Source organism: Aythya marila (assembly GCF_965140915.1).
Source record: "Aythya marila genome assembly, chromosome: 14".
Classification (NCBI taxonomy): domain Eukaryota; kingdom Metazoa; phylum Chordata; class Aves; order Anseriformes; family Anatidae; genus Aythya; species Aythya marila.
This window is the reverse complement of record NC_139055.1, coordinates 4,870,391-4,893,568: the sequence shown is the minus strand read 5'-3', so window position 1 is coordinate 4,893,568 and position 23,178 is coordinate 4,870,391. Positions and strand designations below refer to the sequence as shown.

General features: G+C 37.7%; 1 protein-coding gene across 1 annotated transcript in view; it reads left to right on the top strand.

Moving 5' to 3' along the window:
* The window catches only part of SLIT3 (slit guidance ligand 3), a 522,803-nt gene that overhangs the window by 381,259 nt on the left and 118,366 nt on the right, over positions 1-23,178 (top strand). The window contains exons 15-17 of the mRNA XM_082771405.1: positions 1,133-1,296; positions 15,024-15,174; positions 16,353-16,427. Of these exons, the coding sequence (XP_082627531.1) occupies positions 1,133-1,296; positions 15,024-15,174; positions 16,353-16,427 (390 nt within the window). The remainder of the gene's footprint in view (positions 1-1,132; positions 1,297-15,023; positions 15,175-16,352; positions 16,428-23,178) is intronic.

Sequence of the window (23,178 nt, the reverse complement as noted above, 5' to 3'; positions counted from 1 at the left end):
TAGTTTCTTTAGGCACTTTCTGCTATGCTTGCTTTCATTTCCCACTTCTTGACAGCCATTGCCCTGTTGTATTTTGCACTTATTCTGTTAAGTGTCAGTTCATAAATATAAATCCAGACAGAAGAGAGTAGTTTCTGCAGGTGGGAAAAATACACTAGCAATAACAGAGCAGCGTTCTTGTGAGGATATAACTTTACACCTCTGTCCAAATCCAAATTTAAGCATGTCTTTTACTGTTTTCCCTGTTACTGAAGTGTCCTGTTCTGCTCCCTTGGAAATTAGAGGGGTGGGTGTGAGTTAATTTAACTGACATCACAATCAAGTCCTAAGACCTGACAAACTCCTGATATACTGCTCAACTTTGATAAGTGAAAAGAAGCATAACAAAAGCAGAGAAAAGCTCTTTCTCTACGAGGAACTTCAGGGGGTTTCTATTAACAAAGTCTAACTCTCCAGTTAAAAAGTATGCTATAGTGCCTATCTCCAGCTGTGTGGGAAATGTGTTGTGGAAATTTTGGTGAAGGATAGCATCAAGTTTTACTTTGCATAAACAGTTCACTCTCAAAACTAATTTTTTTTTTGTTGTTTCAGGAAGAAAGAGATGTAAGGGGAATACTATTAGGCGTGTTGATATGTGCAAGTATCAATTTCACTCTTGAGAAAAGACCCCTGGCTTGCTTCTGGCTTTGCCCACTGATCTCAGGCACTTCACTTACTCATATTTTGATCTCAGGAAACTGAGCTGCCAATAAAATTTCTTTTGAACCAGGGTACAAAATGATCTTGGGTCAGGTGCATCGAGAAGGCAGCATTTCTCTCATAACGCATCATTTCAAGCTTTCAGGAAAAAATGCTGGCTGCTGTAGACAGTAGGTCTGTGTCCTTTAAAGCAGGCTTTGCTGTATTAATTTTTGTTTCCTCCATGAAAGAACTTGCAAGAGCCTTAATGAGCTACAAAATGTGATAGCTCACAGAATTCTTCCATTCATGTGAAGCTCTGTGGTTTCCGCCAGGCCTGGGTTTTTGGAAGCTTATTCAATTACTCTACTCTTCAGGTTTGCATTTGTGAAAAACAGTGATGGAGTACAGTGTCACAGGTCACTTCTGATTAAACATCCCATCCTTCTCTCAGACATTTAGCTCAGAATCCATTTGTGTGCGACTGCCATTTGAAGTGGCTGGCTGATTACCTGCAGGATAATCCGATAGAAACCAGTGGCGCTCGATGCAGCAATCCGCGTCGCCTTGCCAACAAACGAATCAGCCAGATCAAGAGCAAGAAGTTCCGCTGCTCAGGTAATTCATTTATCCAGGCTGTACTGCACTTTCAATTCAGAAATAAGCAGGTCCAGAGAGCCTACTAATCGAATCTGCAGGACAGTGTTTGCTATAATGGATATTATGGAGCATCTTTTAAAATTAAATTTGGAAAATTCAGTTAGTTCTTCAAAAAACCAATTACCTTATGGATTTAAAAAATAAAAAATAAAATAAAAGAAAAAAAATAAAAGAAAAGATGGTAGTCTATAGCTGCCTTAAAAAAAAAAAAAAAAAAAAAAAAAAAAAGAAAGAAAAAGCTTGTGGCATTTAATTTCAAAAAATTGCTAAGTTATAAAATGTCTAAGGAAAACAATGAAGATATATATGAATTTGTGGCGAACTACATATTTTGGAGGGGTGGAAGCTGTGTAGATTTTCATTTCTATTCAGGCAGAACTCTCAATGACCTTAATATAGCTGAGCTCAAGTAAGTTCTCAGACCTGAAAGGCTGACAACATTATGGGTGAAATTTTTATATAACTGGCAGTGGGCTCTGCTGACCTAGGATGTGAGTGAAGCTGGAGGTGAGGGGATGATGTCAATTCATATACTTTCACAGATGTTTTATATCCAGAAGTAACATGCATTAATTTGAGTAAAACTCATCAAAGTTGGTAAGATTTTTGTGTTCAGTAAGCTAGTAAGCTTTGAATCAGTTTGTATCATAGCTTGGACAAAGATTTTGTATTGTGAGCTAGATGGAGTTTTATTTTCCACCTGAAAATAAAGTCCAAAGTAACATAAACACCCTCTACTCAGCCCTAGCTATCCTTTATTTATGGTACAGCTATCAGTAAAAGTATTGCCTAATGCAGCACAACTGAGCAGACTGCTTTTTTTATGTTTTGATATATATGTGTTTTAGATTACTGCTTTTTATTTTGCTTTTTTTTTTTTTTCGTATACAGTAAAGGCAAGCAGGTTTCAGTGAGATAATCTATTAGTGTGTACTGAGAAGAAAAATGACTGTTATTTGGTGAAGTACTTTGCAGTGTTTTCTATAAAAATTACTACGATTTTTGTCTTTTCCCTATGAGAAAAAAAAAAAAAAAAAAAAGCCATGATTAATTGTGCTCCTGGTAGTAAAACATTAACAACTGTAGATGGAGATGCAGCACGAAACTGAATGGCAGGAGCCCAAAACAAGCCATGGTGTTTTATGCATATCTGCAAGCAATATGCTGAGCTAAACTGTCTCTTTATGGGGAAAATAAAATAAAGATAACTTCATTTGCAGTCAGGTTGTCTTGGGTATGCATGTTAAAGTCTTCCATCATTTGTGACTCTAGCCACAAAATTTATAACTAGAATTGAAATTATGACATACTTTCCTCCAGGTTTTTGGGTTGTGTCCATCATAGTAACAAGTTAATTAGCCAGTAATATTCATCTTTAAAGAAACTTGAAATGAAAATGCATACATATAATTCAGAAAAGGAAGTAGACTGCAGAAACAGATTTGAATAAATCTGTACCCTATTTGCCATGGTTACTTTCTTCTGCTTTTATTAATAGGCTAGAGAAATTAACGTTATGTATGTGCACGCATGCCTTGAACAATGGTACAGGCTATTGGATAAGGCAAACACCATCTGATATCATTTATGAAAGGTCATAGCTAAGAAGAGCAACAATGCAGAACGCTGTGGCTGGTGATGTTGATAAAATAATATTTTGTATGAGTTCTTATCTTGGGGGTCTTTTCCGTAAGGCATTAAGCTGTTTTTTTCCTTGCTCTCCAGTTCTATGAGAACATCAAAACCACATGGAAAAGGCATAAACCTGACTTATGAAGGAGGAGGGCAGGGAATGTACAGATTCAGAACAAAGATTTCAGCTGGATGAAAACTAATTCTATTGAAAAGCTCAACAGAGGAGCTATCCTTGCCTGTAGACTTTCCAGATGGTGTTGAGATTCACTGAACTCGACTCACTCTCTACTCACATTGAGCAGAGGGAACATCTAATGGTTTATAAGAATCTTAGTTTGTAAATCAGTCCAGAGAGCATACATCCTTGGCACCTGTTCTGCTCAAGTTGTCCCTTTGAATCATGGCTGTTTCAGACTTGGCATTTAGCAGGAATTTTCCATGTATTCTTTATGAGGAATATATTTGATCCCAGGATTTAACACAGCATGTCTTCGTGCAGAAAAGTCCATGAGGTATGAATCTTGGTCATTCAAAGACAGGCTCATGAGCAGTGCTTTGTGTTACCCAGGAATGAGTCTCCATGATCCCACTGGGATAGGAACACTTAGTAACTTGTCAGTGACCTTGCTGAGTGTGGGATTCTCCATGTCATTTGCATGTCTTTAACTTAGTGTATAGGAAAATAATTTTTATTTTAAATCCTTTTGTCAATGTTCATCTCTTTGCTCAGAGGGTTCACGCTTCAGGGTTCTGATATTTTCACGTAGTTTAATACATTTAACAAACACCAATAATTAGAAGTTAGTTCTGTGAAGAAAAAACAGTGAATATGGGGGTTAGTGTAGGAAGCAATGTGAAGGGTGTTATCCCAAACTGGTCTTTGACCTTTGGGAGGTGGTGATGATGCACAGAAAGTATGAGCTTTGTAGAGGTACTCATCCAGAGTCAGGATCATACCCATGCTTAATACTTCGATGTTAGGGCGAGTTATATACTTGTACAAATACTTCGAAGTTAGGGCATTTTGTCTGAGGTTTTCCTGAAGCACTCTGTGTTTGCCATGTCTGTTTGGATTCTGCAAGATATCTTGAAGGACACTGTCAGGAAGAACATGGAATGAGAAAAAAATGTGTTTGTTGAGTAAATTAAGAGAAGACAGGGAAGTCCTTTTTGTACACAAATAGGAGAGAGGAATGGTTAGAGGAATGGGGAAGAAAAGCTGAGATGTTTGGAGTTTTGTCAGTTTGAAATGGTAGAGACTTTAAGAAGGTAGTGTCAAGAGAACACATTCAGCAGTGCAGACAGGCTAAACAGAACTGTCCATTAATTAAATGTGACTGTGAGGACAAAACTATGTAACACAGAAAAAAAATACTGAGATAACTTTGTTCTGCGTATTGGTTCCTTTAGGATTTATTCCATCTCCCCATTATCCTTTTAGATAGTCTTTAGCAAGAAGAACATGCCTTCTTTTTTAATTCATCATCAAGGCACTTTTCCCAGATGCTATTTCCTTCCTGAACAAAATGACTCAAGCTTTTACTGATAATGATGGAGCAACATCTGCAAAGGTTATGAGTAGCCATAGGAAGTAGATTCTGTGCAACAGGTAGATAATGTACATAATTCCTTTTAAAATGAGAATTGGAAGCATTATAGCATGAAATGGAGGAACAGCAGGGAAAGGGACATGTTTTTGCCCAGGGCTGTGAGACAGGCAAAGCTGTTGGATACACTATCTAATACGTTTAAGCCTCAAATGGCAATAGATACTATGTCTTGTGTTTTTCTGCCTTCCATTTAATGTAATGCACCAAAATATAATAAAGCTCCCCCTCGTTCAGCTCTTTCCCCACAATTCTTTATAGAATTTGAGACTAAAAGAAAGGAGTTTCTATGAAAGAGATAGCAGAGAAATGGTCTGAAACAAATTCTGTCTTCTATTTGGAAAAAGGAAATGCTGTCATTTTTCAGTGGCAGCAATAAAATTCTGATTGTTTTCTTTTTGGCTGCATCTGCCCACTGTGACTTAAAGATCCAACGGGACTTGCTAGCCTTAGGTCACTGGAGGCTCCCATTTTTAGTCAGAATAGGGGGGGAAAGAACAACAAAAATCTTCCACCCAGTAGGATTTGATTGAGTTCACTACACAGCAGTTTTGTTTCCTAAAGCAGCACTGGGCTTTAGGAGGAAGGGAGATGAATCTATGAGCAGATTGTGTTGTCTCTGTGGTAGCTTCTTGTCACTTCAAGAGTTGGCAGGATTCTTGATTGCTGTGTGACACTGTACGAAATAGATTTCGCAGAGGGCAGCTCTTGTATTCAGCTGTATATCTTTTTTGCCCTGCGATAATGTTTGTGTTTATCAGTGTATTTTGTATTTAAAAAGTGATTAAAGTTCCACCTGCTGTACCTACACAGACCATTTCTGATAATGATTAAATAATATGCATATCTACAAGCATAACATCACCAAAACTTTCATCTTCTAATTATTAGAAATATTAGCAATAAGATTCCTTTCAGAAATAGTAAGAAGTAAACCTGTCTTTCTGCTTCCTATTGCATTAAGACATACATCATATCTAACTGACTTTAATTAATTACTTCAGTTCCAAATAGTGCTGTACAAGTCAAAAGCACAGGGAATAATAGGAAGAGGACAATGAACCATCTGCCAGCACAATTCTCTCTCTTTTTTTTTTTTTTTTTTTGGTGCTGCCTCTTGTTAAATCAAAGTCAGCCTCTGCTATACATATGGATCTAGAGCTTGCATGTTTAGGGCTAGTGTCATCCTGTGTTATCCTCTGTTACTAGAAAGCAGTATGTAGTTGCTATTTGCTCACTCATAATTTTCAAAGGTGTTTGATAAACTCTCTTCTTAGAAATTGTAGTTTTCCTCCTAGTTCCTTATGTGTCTTTTGCAGTCTCTGTGTTCATACATATTCATATTTCTTGAGTTAACTGTCTACATTGGAACAAAGTTCTTACTCCTTGCGATCATGTGGGATTTCATTCTCTTTTTTCTGCGTTGTTTCAGCCTTAGAAGTATAGAACTACAGTGGACAGAGATTTCCCAGTCAGAAGAAGACAGGCTGCACGTCAGGGTGTTTTGTCGAGTCCCTATGGCAGTTCACATGTTTTCTGTCCCTTGCTCTCCCAAGGTTATCCTGTTCCCTATGGTTAGCAACATGTAAACATTTAAGCTCGTTGGACTTTCAAAATGAAAGGTGTAATATATCATCAGTCCTCAACCACTGTTTAAGAGTCATGAAAGGCAAGTGAGTTTAATCCAGTTCTTACAAAATAATGTGTCTGATTTAAACACTCTCAGTTGTTCCCATAATTTGCCGATCACTCCAATGACAGATTTGCAAATTCCTTCCATTTTTAGTAAACAGTCATTTACAGACTCTGTAGTCATATTGCTGTCCTTAGTATTTTCTGTCTGATGAAAAGCACTGATATCCACTTGCTTGTCTGCTTTGCTGCAATGCTGCAGTGACACATGCACAGGGATTCACAATTTGGCCTGCCCCTAGCATACTGGTCTCCAGCAGCTCCTGCCTGAGCACGCACCAAATGTGACAGCTCTCTGGTGTGTCCGTGCTGGAGGTGACAGTGGTGGGCACTGGCAGTCCTACACAGGATGCTCTAGGCCTGGGCATGTTCACAGGAAATCTTGTCTGAGGCCAGGCTCTAGCACTCTTCCTCTCCTGGGCTTTTGCTTGAGCATGAGTGAAAGGAATGTGAAGCACTTGCCTCTGATCTGGACAACTGGAAAATTAACAGCATTCAGATTTTACTTTTATAATATTTGTTTTAATTCAGTTAAATGGTGTGTTGAGTTTTTGTGTGTTTTGTTTTTTGTTTTGTTTTTACTGGAAAGCCACAAAGACTCAGCAGAACTATCTTCAGAGACTGACTATAGCAAAATTGAGGACATGTCTTTGTTGTGCCTAATAATTCTATCTGAATGAAAGGTTGTTTAGCAGCAACAAATTACCTGCGGATTGAATCCTAGATTGATTTCATAATTATGAACATGAAGTCTTCACTGTACGCTGTGAGTATATCTGAGCTTTGCCTTGCATGACATTTTTCTGAAGTTAAAGTCATTAGGGAGTACAACATGACTGCTATGACTAATGGTAATGGAGCTGAATTCCCTTGTACTGTAGAAATGTTCTTGTTGAAAAAGAAATTTGTCTGTACTGTATGCTGATTATAGCCCTCCATTTTCTGTAAACCTTTGATAGCAATTCAGATCTTTATAATATTAGTCATGCCAGTCATCCTAACCCTTCACTAGCTTCTGATGAACAATATGGTGAAGGCTTCCTGACTGCAGTAAAGGGGGAAGCAGGAAGAGTAGAAGGTGTTTCACTTGGGGAAGTATAAGTTTAGTATGCAGTAGATGGGTCTGTTTGGCAGAGAGCGTGATTCCTAGTGGGTAAAACGAAAGGTCTTAGTTAAAAAGTGTATTTTAAGGATCTTTCTCATTTTATTTTTAAGTTGGAGTAGTCTTCAAAAATAATAAAAAAATAATATCTGAACTACTTTGTTACCAACCAACATCCTTATTTGCAATTATAGTAAAGAGACGATAAAGGGCGGGAGAATTAATGTTGAGTGACAGATGCATCCATATCGTTGAGGCATGCAGATAATACAATCGGCCTAGGTTCCCCGTGCATGTGGCATCATAGGTTCCTCATCTGAGATTTGGGTTGTCCTCTGGAGGTGTCATTATTAGCAGAAAGATGGGTGATTGCTTCTGTAACTCGGGTACCTCACGAGCTAAGCTGGGGCACAGCTTGTTCTCTTCTTCTGTGTACAGGTGGTCCCTTCTAGTGGCTTTGGGTAGCAAGGGGTGGGGCTGAAATCATATCACCATCACCTGTTTGGAGATTAAGCTGCACAACACTCACCAAAGACGCAAGTGTAGCACCTTTTTGTATGCATTATGGCGACTTGAATTGCATAAAGAAAATTATGGTGGTGTCTGTGGCATGAAGGTAGCCAGTCACCTAAAACTGGTGCAAGAATATTCAAGCCTTCAATTGAACAATACATTTTTTTCTGACTGTTTGGAGACTACAGCAGGCTCCTGAAGTATTACAGCTTGGTGGGACAGTAAAATAGGGTCCCAGATGCAATTTCTTTGCAAACTGAGGATTCAGTGACTGATAGGCACATCTCAGATTACCAGAGCTCAATTAACATTAAGAGCAAACCATACGATCTTGCTTGGATGCAGAGCACTTCTACTTGGATCTTTCTGGGTCTTTCTTTATTAGTTTGCTGTTGTTGTTGTTTGGGTTTGTTTTATTTGTTTTAATGAGAAATGGCAAATATCTGGGGATACAGTCATTCCTTTTTCAACGTTTTTGTTGCAAACCTGTATGCAGAATGACCTTATGCACATCCAAGGGCTTATGGATATTTTTTAAACACAATTTACTGTGCCTAACACAAAATAGTGTGCCTTCCTGCTTTCTACTCTATTTGCCAAAGAACGAAAGAGGTGCAAAGCAGTAGACTATTAATTCCTAAGCATTTTTTACAGTAGCCTGCAAAGAGCACAAAAGCCAAAATATGCTTGTGGATTATTTTGCCTCTGATGTATTTTGGGACATAAATTAGGGTTTTGTCAGGTTTCTTTATGTGCTGATACTTCTTGTTCATTGCACCTGATGATTAGCTTAGGCAGTTACTGAGAGCAGTGTTTAATTAGTGCAGCAGAGGAACAGAGACTTGTTCAAAATATCCTCTAGGGGGTTCTCAGGAAGATGTTTGCAGGGCTTTGACCACGTTTTTTTCCAGTAGGACTGAAAGAGTTCATGGATGCTGAAATTACAGTTTATTACAAATATTCCTCTTAATACTGAAAATCTGCATGTGATACACAAGTCTTTGGAAGATGTGAACCGTTACTTCTTGTTGCTTAACAGAATTCCGTGGATAAATTCACTTGAAGAATGCCAGAATTGCTGCATTATTAAACAGGTGTAGGAATAAGGATATGAAACTCTGAACCCTCCTTTGCTAAAGCCCTACAAAATTACTGGCAGAAATGCCAATTACGTGTAATTTGTGAATAAATGAGGTATGGATTTTCCAGGGTTACGGATATTTAGAATGAATCATGGGAAAAAATTAATAATGCCTATTGTGCCATTTTGCGTGAGTAACAAAAGAAAATTAATAATCTAATTTTTGTACCCTTTAGGACTGTGGCTAGTTTGTCAGCTTGTGGGGAATGAAGGTTAATTGTGTTGCATTCCCCCAAAAGCTGCTTGTCTTACCATTAGTATAGTTAAGGAAACAAACCCAGCAGAAGGTGACTAAGGTAACACTGTGCATAGTTTTTGGAGTTTGCAAGTAATTGTGTGTTGGCTTTCTGCACGGTAATGCTGGTTCACAGCAAAATGTACAAAATGAAGTCGAGCCCTTTGCTCTATTATCTGTCATCTCTGCCTGAGTACTCACATTGTTCTCTATGTAGGCAATGAATAATCCGCTTGATGCTGACTTTGTTCTTTAAGCAACGCAAACCCCTTACTAAGGATAGCAGCGTTTTATTATTTTTTTAAGGCACAAGCATTGACCTTCACTGAAGTCCAGCAAAATGTTCTGAGCAGTTGCAGAGGACAGTCTTTTCCTCTCATTCGTGAAGCCTGCAAGAACATTTGAGATGTGACTTTCAAAAGCACCCTCCATCAGCATAGCTCTGCAGACATTAAAGTCAATGGGAGTTTTATTTCAGTGGGAGCAGTCAAGCCAAAACAGAATGCCCTACTTTATATGTCAGAGCTTCAGGAATGAGTTATAGTAAGAAAAGCTCTTTGAAATAATCAGGAAAGAAAGAAAGAATGAATTTTATGCCAGAAAACCAAATAACAAAATACTTCTGTTTGCCTTCATATGTCTTGAGTCGCATGTATGTGCCGCGATGTTAAAAAGTACAGTTGAAAAAACAACAGCAGGGCAAAGCGGTGGCATTACAGATTGTCAATGTAAGCGCCACTGGCACGAAAGGCTACTGGGAACTGAAAGCTGGCTCACAGGGAGCTTGGGGAGCGTTTAGTGCCAGAGGTTGGCCATCAGCTCAGAATCCACTATTATTAATACTAGCTGTGGTATTTCTAAGATTGGATTTAAATAAATGGGACAAACCAAAATGGAATTTATTCTGAAAGGAGACACCATGAGAGTGTAAGTAGCTAATAAATAGCAGCATACATCAGGCATTCAGTATGTGGTGGAAGTTGCACATCCTTCCTGGAGGGAGCTATTTGCAGTCCTTTGGCAGTGTTTTCTATCATACTAGTTCTGTCTCTGAATTTGCCCGGGCTCTGTTCTTGTACACTAACCCCAATTGTGCTCCAGGGTGTTCCTGCAGTGGTAGCGTAAAGGATGACCTCTTGTATCCAGCACCTTTTTGCATGGGTGGAGTGGAGAGCAGCTCTCAGTGAACCTTCAGCTTGTGCTTCTCCATGCTGCTTCCTCTCAACGCTCTTCTCTCTTTGGCGCTGCCTAACTCTGACTCTGGCTGTTCATGGGGTTTTCCTTTGTGCTTGATCTAACCATGTGGTAGAACAATACAAATTGAACATGGTTCTGTCAAGCACCATGGAAGGCTGCATACTCCCTGCCGCATGGCATGCTGGGATACTTCTGCTGTTTTCAGAAGCATCAAAAGGTGAGAGATTCCCCTTTTCTCGCAGGAAAAGTCAAAAAGGTGATGTGTGTTGTTTAACCAAACTCCCAGGCACCTGTTGGACTGCAAGGGGAAACCCTAGTGACAATTGGGTCAGACTTTCCAAAGGGTTTGCATGCAGAATAACCATTTCCAAGTAATTCATCTGTTTAATTGTTCTTAGAATGAAAAAGTTAGGCATCCTGTTAATGAATTTGATTCAAAGGTGATTCCAGCCATACCTACAGAGATTAAAAATATTTTTGTCTACTTACCTTATAAATAATGTAAATACATCTCTCTGTTTGAGCTGCCCTTTAAGTCCTTCAGCTTCAGGTACGTTTGGATGCCATTTTGTGTAATGAGATGCCTGATGCTTAACGTAACCTTGGATCTGATTTGAGTAATCTTAATGTGCTGGCATTTTGTTATGAAGAAGTATACTGCAAAAGAACTTCAGAAGAGTCTGCAAAGCATTATCTTCTGTCTTGTGAAATGACACCAGTAATGTGGCCTGTGTGAAAGCGGTGTTATTGAATAGTTACATAGCACAAGGCTGAGTCAACATTCTCAAATAAGCCTTTTTGGATCAGACAGCGTAGGTAAGATCTTTAATGTACTTCTGCATAACTTTTCCACCATGTAAAGTAGATATAATTACAGCTATTTCATAAAGTACTTTGAGGGCCTCACACAGAAATTTTCTTATATGGAAATATTGCCTCATCTTGTGGAGCTGCTACATATCTATTGTGGAGCCATCAAATGGAGGATATCTGTGATTTTTTAGGTTTTCTCTGTAAAACTGATACAAATTAATACTACTGATGGGAAATTATATAAAGTAATCTATGTCCTGTGTTGTTGTTTTGTGCTTGCTTGTGTGTTTGTTTCCTAAAAACCTATGGGAATTGTGGTCTAGTGGTTAAGTGATAGAGTGAGTGTCAGGATTCCTGGGATTTTGGCCAAGTGTTAAACCCAGTGACGTCCATGATACTATTTTTGCCAAATTTCAGACAGTTGGATCCATTTTTTCTAGAAGGAAAATATCAGGTCAATCTTCAAGCCCTGAAAAAATAGCTTGATTTTTTTCCAAAAGAGATCATCCAGCACTCCTTTTGAGTCCTTTGGGAATTGTTTGGTTTTAAAAACTGAAATCAGGTTTGCTAAGCAATTAAAATAGGACAAAAAGCTATTCGTCTTTGCTGCTTTATTACTTTGCGTGAGTACTAGAAAAGCATCTAATATTTGCAAGCACTTGGAAATGTGGTATTCCTTTATCACAATACTGCTGTTCTATAAAAAGGCACGTGGTCTTGCTTTATGATACTTAGGAATTACAATGCACTGGTACCTTGTAGTGGTGTCACATAGATTGCGAAATGAAAATGTTATCAGTGTAACTAGCAATTCAGATAAACACATTCAGTCAAACACAAGCCTTTCAGTTGCCTTGGCTACTCATGTTACTCATGTTAAAAAATGCTTTAGTTTTGGAAATTTCTGGAAACTCCCAGGATGTGTTTTGCATTCAGCCAAGCTTCACAGAGTTCTCATCTACAATGCATACATGCCTTCAGGTATACTAAAATGACCAAATGGCTTGTCTGGAATAGTAAAATGAAGTCAGGTGTGTGTTCTGTGTGTGTCTGACATCTCTTTCTACAGGTGATTTTGGAAGTACAAGAAGTACTGAATGCTTGCGATGTCTAATTGCGCTTCCTGAATCCTGTTATATTCACTCAGAGCCCTGTAGTAGTGCAGTGATAAAGCCCTGTGTGTAGAAATGGGTGTATGTACGTAACTAGTTCTGCAAGTAGATGGCTCAATTTCACATTAGTATCACAGATGGGAATACCTTCATAGAGCAGCCACCAGTCCAAGTGATCTCAAGGCTTAGGTCAAATAGTAAATTTTATCTATTTATCTTTTTCTAATGGATGACTGAGTGCTTGCTGAGCATATGCATGCTATTGATTGCTTTTGACTGTGCTTATCCAGGTAATTCTTATTTGAACCCTTATTATATTTTACTAAAAACTAAAAATTCATTTTATTTTAATAAAATAAAAAATAATATGTATGAAGGTGTTGGTTGGTGGCTTCCTCTCCTGCTGAGCGGGGAGGGTCTTACCCTACCACGAGCATGGAGGTCATGGACAGGTGCCCACATCACAACAGCTTCTCATGGCTGATGCACTGTGGGAAGTTGTACACCACCAGGAGAATGAATCCGCTAAGTCAAAATGTGGTAAATATTCTTTATTTACTCTGCCAGAAAGCTTCAGGAAAAAAAAAAAAAAAAAAAAAAGACAGTTTTTACTCTCTGATGATGATACTCCATTTTATCCTTCAGAAAACATTCCACTTACTTTCCCATCCTTCTTTTTGATGTAGGAAAATGAATCCTGTATCCATAAGTTGACAAAAAATTATACTTAATAAAATCTTACCCTGTGAAACTTCATGATGTTTGTGATTATTCTTTCAAATAATGTTTTTACAATGAAAATTAGATTACTTGTTCAAGGGTTAATTTGAAGATTTCAAAGACACTTTTCACTGAAAAATTTTGCTTTTATTTTTCAAGTTGTACTGTAATTGTAGCAGTTTTAATAAATCCTCATCCTGATAGCTGTTCACTTTGGCATTATTTCTAGGAATCATAAACAACCAAAACAACCGTTTCATGGACCTAAGGAAAAATAGCAGTATGTTCTTGTAATCAAAGCATAATATGTTCATCACTTGACATTTTATCCTGGCTGCCAAGCCTGGAATTTTTAGGACCAGAAAAAATGCTTGGTTTTTGTTTTTCCCCAAAAATATAGAGTTTAAATGATGGTGGTATGAAGAAGGCTTAGTAGTTTTTGAAATACTTCAAAATGCCCGGTGGTCCTAATATTTAAGTGCTGTGCCATCAAGCTAAAAAAAACAGTAGTCAAATTTCACTTCAGATATGTAATTTACAAGAACCATGATAAATCGCAAATTATTTAGCAGCACAGAAGCAGTGCTGCTGTGTACAGAGTTTCTATGGACAAAGCTATATGTAATGTTTCTCATAATCTAGTTTGGAATTACAAAACTAAACCCAAGTGTGTCTGTGGAATCAAAATGTTAGATTGCCTGCAGAATTGCTTGCTTTCACTGCATCACCCTGTGAAGGTAATGTGCAACATAAATTAAAAGAATAGTGATTAAAAAAAAAATAGTATGCAGCCATAAAATGAGCAGTGGTGTATTTATCAGTCTAGAAGAGGGAAGCAGGTGGAGAATGTTGTCAAGTCTCTAAAACCAAATTTCAGCTCAAGTTTAAGTTTTTGTTGATGTTTTCAGGTTCTTTTTAAAATCTGAACTTGCTCAAATCATTCCTGAGAAAGCCCTGAAGTTGACTTTTAAGACTCTGGAAAAATTAAAAATACCTTTCAGTAGTTATGATCACTGGACATAGCACAAAGTTCCTGAGACAATTCTGGTGTTTCCATTGTGAAATATGAAGTGAGTGGGCAGGTAATGCATGGCAGGGCCTGTCTTGGCAACACTTTGATTACGTACACATTTATTAATGCTCCTGGTTCCTTGAAACACAGAGATCAGGTTTCAAACCTGCTGTTATTAAAAGAGAAAAACCAAACCAGAAAAGGACAGATTAGTTCACTGAGCCTAATTGGAAAAGCATTTCATTAGAATGGGTCAAAAACCTAGTCAAAGAGGTCTGGCATTCATGGTATAATGGTACATGAGGGAGTGCTTCTCACTAAGTACGGTCTACCCGTTCCTTAATTAAAATGAAAATGATTTAAAGTGCTATTACTTTCCTCCGCTGTTTGTTTAACATAGTTAATAAAGGTATCTAATTGTTGGAAAATTGGCAAGGTTCTCTTATACAAGGTTACTCTCAAAAATAGCTCTAGTAGCTGAGGTCTGAAAATTTTGCTTTTTAATTATTATTATTTTGTAATATATCATTTGAATGCATCAAGATAACATCTGCTTTCATGAGATTCTTAGTCCTACTTGTTGGTATAAGTGCAAAGCATGAAAAAGTGACTTTGCTGGAGCTCCTTTGAAGCAGACCCCAGCAGCTAATTAAGACATGCTTATAAAAAAGATGCCTTAACAGGAATAAGATAAGATGTAGCAAGGGAAGACTGACAAAACAGAGGCTAGTCTTGGGAATCATTTAAAAAACTGCTGGGAAAAAAAAAATGCTTTAGCAAGTATTGAAATTGTGTGCAGGAGCTGGTAGCTGACAGGAGACAGTGTTGAAAACTGATTCCATAAAATCTTTGATTGCTGCAGTTATCAGGAGCTGTTTGCTGGAATATATTTTCTCTTTATTGCAGGGTCTGAGGATTACAGAAGTAAATTCACCGGGAAGTGTTTCATGGATCTTGTCTGTCCTGAGAAGTGTCGCTGCGAGGGAACAGTTGTAGACTGCTCAAACCAAAAACTCACCCGATTACCCAGCCACCTTCCTGAATATACTACTGATCTGTAAGTGCCACCTCTCCAAGATGTGCTCAGACAAGCATATTGGTTTTCCTAGTTTTTAAAGTTTGTATAAGATACTTGGCAATTCAAGGCACCTTGAATTTTTGATCCCCATGGGAAACACAGGGTGAGTTGATTTTATTTCAGAGAAGCACCAGAGCTCTCTTACTTTCTCAGCTCTCATACAAAGTGTGGGTGCAAGAAAGGAGACGTGGCCCTGTGCATCAACTGCCTGTGTGCATCTTCTTGCAATGCTGGCCTGTCACATCGCTCAAGCAGAGCCATTACATCTGGACATTTTTATTTAAAAATTGAATTAAGTCTTTTGAGTTAAATCTCTGATCAGGAATTCATTCCAACTCAGCGGTGCTTGTTACCTGGGTGAAATGGCTCTGTCTAAAACCAATATATTGTTAAGCTGATTGAAATTTTATGAAATACGTCTGCTTTTAGAGATTCTTAGGAACTATAAACGTAATATACAGCTAAGGACATAATATCCAGCTAAGGAGTATATAAAAATATTTATGACTTAGTAATTTAAGAATCTGTTTCTCTTGTTTTGTTAGCAGTCCCTTCAAACACAATTCTGTTTTTTTGGTAGTATGTTCTTCATTGTAGTTACTCTATAGTACATAGATACTCTATGTGAACCACAGTAATTGTTGTTCTGAAGTTAAGATAGAAGAATACAGGAGAGAGATATCCAGAAACACAGCAAGTTATCTATGTAGAAAATTTGAGCTACATGTAATCAGAGAGAGAATTTGCATCCAAAGCATGCCAAGATGGTAGCTTTTGCATTATTTGAGAAGACCAATAGATTTTGATGAGGAAGAACTTGAAATCAAATCCCTTCAATTTATGTGGATCAGATCTCCAGCTGCATGACTCCTGTATGCAAGATGGACGTTTAGTCAAGCAAAAACAAGGCTTTGTGATGGTTATAGTTAATAATCTCTTCTCATTGAAAGAAGGCATTCTGACATTGTCCTTTGGCATTATGCTTTTAAGGCATCCTAAGCTTTTATAACTTTTCACTCTAGGAGTCTCAGACACATGGCAGATAGTATCTTGTTTAACAAAGGTCATAAGTCTCTGTGTGGCAGTCCTGTATGCCACAGAGATATATCTATAGAGATCTTTGAAGCATTAAATGTCTTTTTGTTTGTTCCTCTCAGGCGTTTGAATGACAATGATATTTCTGTTTTGGAAGCTATCGGACTCTTCAAGAAATTACCCAACCTTAGAAAAATGTAAGTTCAAGTTATTTGCTTGTTAGAATACATCCTTGGATTGTAAGGAAGGAGGAGAGGATAAAGTTTTTATAGTTCAGTACTGCAGTAGCAGAATTTGTTATTTGTAATGTTAATTTAAGGAAACTGACTTACGTGTTAGATGGACAGGCCCAGTTAAAGCACAGTGACAGGTGAAGACCCCTAGACTGACCTCTCAGTATTCTTTACCCTATATTTCTTAAAGTCATCAACTCGTAGAGACTGAAGGGAATTCCATTCCAGAATTCATTTAGATATATGCCTATTGTTAGAGATGGCCACCAATTTTAGCTTTCCTTTTTTTCTTTTGAATGTGTTATCTTACATGACAGCAGAGGCAACCATTACGTTTCAAGTATGACTCCAGATAGTGCGATTTTGTCAAACAGTTGAAGGGAAGTAGTATTACAAGAAATAGGTGATGACAGTTTCTTTTGATCACTATGGTTTTAGAGAAGAGAATCAAGTAGCTACTTAGAGATCAGTGATTCAAAGAGATCTGTATAATTCTGGTAGCAATCAGAGTATCGGCACTATTCAGGAAGTATATTTAATAAGATAGTGTGTGTTTTGCAAAGAGAAAAATATATTAGATACCTTTTGATCTTCTAAATGGATCTTCCTGATATTTTTCAGTTTTAACTCTATAATGCCATTGCTAATATCTTATTTGTTTACTTTTAGTAAGATTTTGTTGTTAGATTCAAGGTAATTGTGGAAAACCAAGCAATTGACTTTCTGTTCAGTGTTTCTTTCATGTGGTTTCAGCCACCTGGAGATTCCTAGCCATTTGAAGCTGTGTAAGGTCATAGGGGCTTTGGAGACAACTGCAGTGTGATTCGTACACCACTATTATTTCTTCAAGAATGTCAGATGCAGCACTGCAGATTTGAGAGTGTGGGGTATGCTTGTGCAAGTACAGACCACCAGACTTGGGGAATCAATCATAAGCTTTAGCCTAGTATTTTATGAATGATCTCTAAGTTGTAGCTAAAGTGCACTTAGAAACTAACTTATTGATATTGTTGACTATTCTGTTTTCTATATAAGTGGACAGGAAATGAGTAAAAAATGCACAGCATATAAAAGTACACATAATTAGGACAGAATCTGTCCTTATCAGACCTTCAGGATTTGTTTTGAAAGTTGGTAAGATGGCATAGCTGGAGTAATTTCTCTCCTTTTATTTAAAACTTACTGTAGGTCAGTTACAGTGCTGTCCTTCATGTTCCCATCAATCACTCAGGTGGAGGGATGCCTCAACAGGTCTGTGTCGTTATGCATAACAGCAACGTGAATTGGCTTTGAGTGGGTTTTTTAAGAGTTTGTTTCCTGTGAAACAAAACATCTTTCTGGTCTGTTCTTAACATGACCAGATGCGAACAAAGGGGTACAGGTGCAGTTCACATGGATGGCAAAGAGCAGTAGTTGTGCCCCACACTTCATAAAAAGTCTGTGTCATGCATTTTTTAGTGGCAGCCCCTATGCAGAGCCTGTTTAAGGTACTCTTTATAATTGAGCTGATTTCTTCTACTGGATGTTGTGAAGAAACATCTCAATTTGAATACACAGATTTTCTGAAAAGGATATTGCTCCATCAAAGAAGCTACATGTCAACCATAGCCTTACTCAGTAACTTGATTCTTAGTAAGCCAGATTAGTCATCTATTTTCTAATTCTCCTAATTATATTTTGTGAAGAGACTGGGTAGCCAGGAAAAACATACATCCCTTTCGTTTGGCTAATTCATAGTCCTCTTTCCATCAGGTAAGAAGGATTTAGTGACCATATAGGGAAATATCAATGGATAGGACTGCAACAGTTAGTAGTACTAATGCACTGGCTCTGTGTGTGTGGCAGGTTAGAAAAACTCTTCATTAAGCCTTACTTAAGCTGCTGTTAATTTAAGGAAGAAGAGTATTGATCAAATACCCATTTTCCATTGTGTATAAAGAACAAGAATTTTTACTGTTATTTAATTTGGCAATATTTACTTGGTCTCATCATATTCCTTGTCTGTTCAAGTGTTAAAGGAGAACAACAGGTAGAGGAATGTAGCTAGAAATTGTATTGCTTCCTAGGCTTAAGGAAAGAGTTCAAAGCTTTGCACTGGAAAGCCATTGGCCAAATTCACCTTTGGTCAGCAGGTATCGATATAAGACCTTTTATTTTACTTTAAAAAAAAAAAAAATTCATCTCTGCAATTCTTTTTTTTTTTTTTTTCTGAAATAAAAAGTGCTGAGATAGCCAACTTAATTGCCTTTTCATGGTTAGCCCAAGTTGAGAGGATAGTTTTTTAAAGGGACATTTGAATAATTGCCCTCTGGTTTTTCTTCACCTCAGTTTATTACTCAGTGACAGAGGTGTGTCAAGGAAATTTGCAGAGAAGCTACTCTAACAGTTCTGCTCTGGCTAGAAGAGCTCCAGTGTGATTCCAGAGACAGAGGAATTAGCCCTTGATTCCTCTTGACTAGTGTTCTTGGTGCCTCCTCGATTTATATTATGCTGATGTGTAGCTTTGGTCTATAACATACACACTTTGAGGTTGACTGCAAATTGGAACTTAAGGAGGATTCAAATTATATTTACATTCTAGGTATATGTTCATGATTGTTCTTTCGTCACTTAAGCTCTGTCAGTTGTGCATGTCTATATGTGTCCAGTTGCATATCACAATCTCTTGGTTTTTTTTAGTAAGATTCCGAAGGGGTGTACACACAGATTTGATGATGGCATATTAGGGTTGCCCCAGTGATTATGTGTGGTAATGGTATTTAATTTTATTTAAACTGTGTCTTGTACTCTCCTTGGATTTTAGTAGGAATCTTAAATATCTGTGTTCAAGACTTAGAGTTCAGCTAATTCCTAAAAGATTTCCACAGGGAAGATGTATCATTTGAATAAGACAACTACGTTGTATTCACAAATTCACAAATATGAAATCAGATTTTATTGGAGTATGAGGATCTTTTCATGAAAAGACAGTATTTCAGTATTTTGGCTAGCTTTATTTCCTGGCATAGGTGAAGTTCCTTCTTCTTTCTTTTTCTATTTTTTTTTTTTCAGAGAAAGGAAACTGAAATCATCTATCTCTAATCCTGAAAAGGATATCTGACAATTCATTCTGTTTTTTGTTGTTGTTGTTTTTTGTTTTTGTTTTTTTTTAGGATTTAATTTGTCAGTAAATATTCCTCCTAAGCTGAATCTTATTGTATGTTGTATCAGCCCAGGACTTAATACATGTTAATGCAAAACAGAACTGAATTCTTGATACAGAAATTTAAAGGTCAGAGAGCCATAATGCTAAGTTCTGCCTCGTTTTTCTAGAATTTAAATTGCTAAGATTACTGTGTTGTTTTTTAAAAGGTTAACATGTCTGCATATGCCTTTAAAAAAATCAACTTTAATAATTAGCTGCAAAATCCTGTATACATAGTACTATTTTCATAGCCAAAAAATAAATCTATTTTTGTTTAATGCTTTTTACAGTGCAATAAAGAGGTTGATGTGGATTACTGTAAGTAGATCCAACCCCACCCAGATATAATTTACTGGGTTCTTCAGTGGCTTTTGCTGAATGCCCTGAACTCTCTTTTGCTGTCAGTGACTTATTACCATAGCACCTCACTTGCTTTTGCAAGTTTAAAAGCATGACTTGAAAGCAAAAGTCACATTGCACTGCCTTCCAGCTTGAAGAACTGCATTGCTAGTGTTTTGCACTGGGACCACCTCCAGCTGTTAATCAGTGAAAGAAAAACTCCAGAGCTTGAGGACTAATATGACAGCAGGAGTGTGGAGGTGTCTTCTGGCCATGGGAGACAGGTTCAAGCATCCAATCCCCTCAGTACCCAACTCAGTGGGAGCAAGGAGATGCACTCAGTTGCAGAGATGGGATACTGACCTGCAGGGAGAGGCTGCAGCTCCTTGGTATCAGCCCCAGCCCTCTCCCTGGAAATCAGTGGGACCAGCTGTCCCAACTGGGGGCCCCGAAGCTGTTTCTGCAGAAGAAGAATTGGCTCCAAGCTCACATTCAAAATAAAAAGGTTAAGTGCCGTATTTCATGCACTGCTGCAGAAAAAGGGCACTGACCTCTTTTATTCTGCTAAAGAACAAGAACAATAAAAAAATACTTACCTCAAAACCTGGAAGGGACATCTGACAGTTCATTCTGTATTTCTTGCCAAAGTTACAAAGTGAATATAAAATGCAGTCTTATAACAGGAAAAATCAGAGTGTCTTGGCAATAGCTAGTACTGCCAACCCCACCTTTAGTATATAATTAACTTTGGAGGCTTAATTTGTCTGTAGGTATTTCTCTTACATTAAACCTTACTGTACAACATGCCACCCCAGGATTTAATACACTCTACATGCAAAATAAAACTGAATCACGATAAAGTTTGCAGACAACAAGTCCATTTAATAAACATAAACTGAAGTTTTTTGGAGAGGTAAAAGTAGTTTCTGGCTGTAGAAACAGCTGTTACCTGCTGTTCTTTCCCCTAAGCATAAATTTTACCATGGCAATTGAGGTCACAGTCATCTGTCACTTTTTATACAGAAACAGACTGTATTTTGTGGAAATGAAATTGTGGAGAGTGTTGTGATATGTGGCATTTGGGCTTATCACATGCCTCCTTTTTTTCAGTGATACCATCAATCTGCTCTGCTGCATGAAATGTACGAATGTCACTGAGTATAATTCTGTGTCTGTCTGTAGTATTTAAGACTTTCAGTGTCATCCTGCTCCTGAGAACAACTCACTTTGTAAAAGACAGCCAGACTGTTGGTAAGAGCTGTAAAATATTCTCAGCAAACATCCTTCCTCCACAAGAATGGGGTTTTCCTCCCAAAATACACTTAAAGACTCCACACGCACCACCAACAGCCTGAAATATTCTTGGGAAAACCCCACTCAGAACAGGCTGTTTGTATGTTAAAACAATAAAATGCAAGTTGAGACCAAGCAGAGTCTTTGCAGTTGGACTGCACTCTGGTGGTTGTGCTCGTGGTAGTTCAGCAGCATGTGCTGGTAATTCAGTGATGAATATCATGATGAAATGTTGAAACTGACCCAGCAGGTACAGCAGCACGAATGGTTCTGTTAAGACTGAATAGAATCCAGCTTGTTCTGTGTTGAAGTTAGAAGATCAACAGAAATAATATTATCATAAACTTTAGCCATAAGGTAAATAAAATCTGACTGAAAAGTGAGCTGTGTGAACAATCTCACCTTGAGAGCTTCCTAAATCTGTTCATTTCCTATTCACAGCCACACATAAAGTAAACCCAGGCTTTCTGAAAATTTCTTTTGACCTCTTACCCAAAATACAAGTCTGGAAATAGGATTAAAATTTATCACCGTGGTAGATCAGGGTCCTTCTGGAAACAATAGCCCTCTTGAGTGACCAGGTTGACTATAGGTTCCTATCTGGGTCGCGCCAGAGGCCATAGGTCTCTTGGTAAATACTCAAGGTTCATTTTCTTTTCCACTGTCTTCCATTATTTCAAGAACACTTCCTGATAGAAACTTAACACTGTGAGAGGATGAGGCATTTCTGTAATTGGAGTTTGCTATAAACTCTGTCAGAAGTTTTCTGATAGAAAAAAATGTTTCTTGCCAAGTGCAATGGTCACCATATATGAAAGATTATTTTCATGCTGGGAAGGATAGACTAAAGCTCTCTGAGTTCGAAAGCAGGCAAAGTTTTACCAATTTATTTTTTAAGGTTTTGATCAACAGTTGACTGTTTTTTCCTGGTAATTCTAGACTAAAAAGTATGTAATTTCTCACATCTGTTATTCTAGAGGGTCAGACATTCAGGATGATGCATCTTCTGAGTGAATAAGTGCTGACATCTAACAATTTCTTTTTTGCATTCTGATAAGGAAAACTTTAATTTAGGAAAACAAATTAAGAAATCGGGATTGGCAGAACATCTGCTTTGACAGTACTCCAAGTGGGATTGCAGGACAGTATTTTCCTTACCTTTTTGTTATTGTAAAGCTCATCTTTTCGCTGCCTTGCAACTTTGATTTTGTCATAGCATTTAATCTTGGAGTTTCAAGTCTCTTGCATGGGAAAGGTACATATAATTGGCTTTTTCTGCAACTGCTAGCATATTTTTGGATAATTTTATGCTGTTGAAACTCGAATGGGTGAAGTTGCCTATCTACAGAAGTTCTTTGGCAGCAAAGAAAAGTCAGATGGTTTGGATTGTTTGAAGGTGCCAGTTCCTTGTCAAATTATGGCCAGCCTTCCTCTACAATATTTGCTTTTTTGCCTGGAGTATCCAATCATCCATTAAAATTGCACCCATTTTAATGTGACTAAATATCTTTTAGACGGTAAAAACTAATAAAACTTTAACAACAAGTATAGGTCAGTCTGCAATCTGTGAATTGAAAGTCAAAATCTTTGTATTATACTAACTCACCCTCCCTTCCCGCCACAAACGTTTACTTATTTATTCATTTATTTTTGTGCAAATAAGCATCATGGGGTAATCTTTTCCAAGAAAGGGCTTATTGGGAGCAATTACTTATGCCAGCATTCAAAAGAGATGCTGAGGTATAAACATTTCCATTAGAGAAATAGCTGAGCACCCAAATTAAATGCATATGTCAGCATATCTGTCCTTGACTTGCTTTAACTCACATAAACTCTTCATGTGAACGTTAGACAAAGTACAAAACCCCTGGAAAGCAAAACCTGTGAGTATTTCTATAT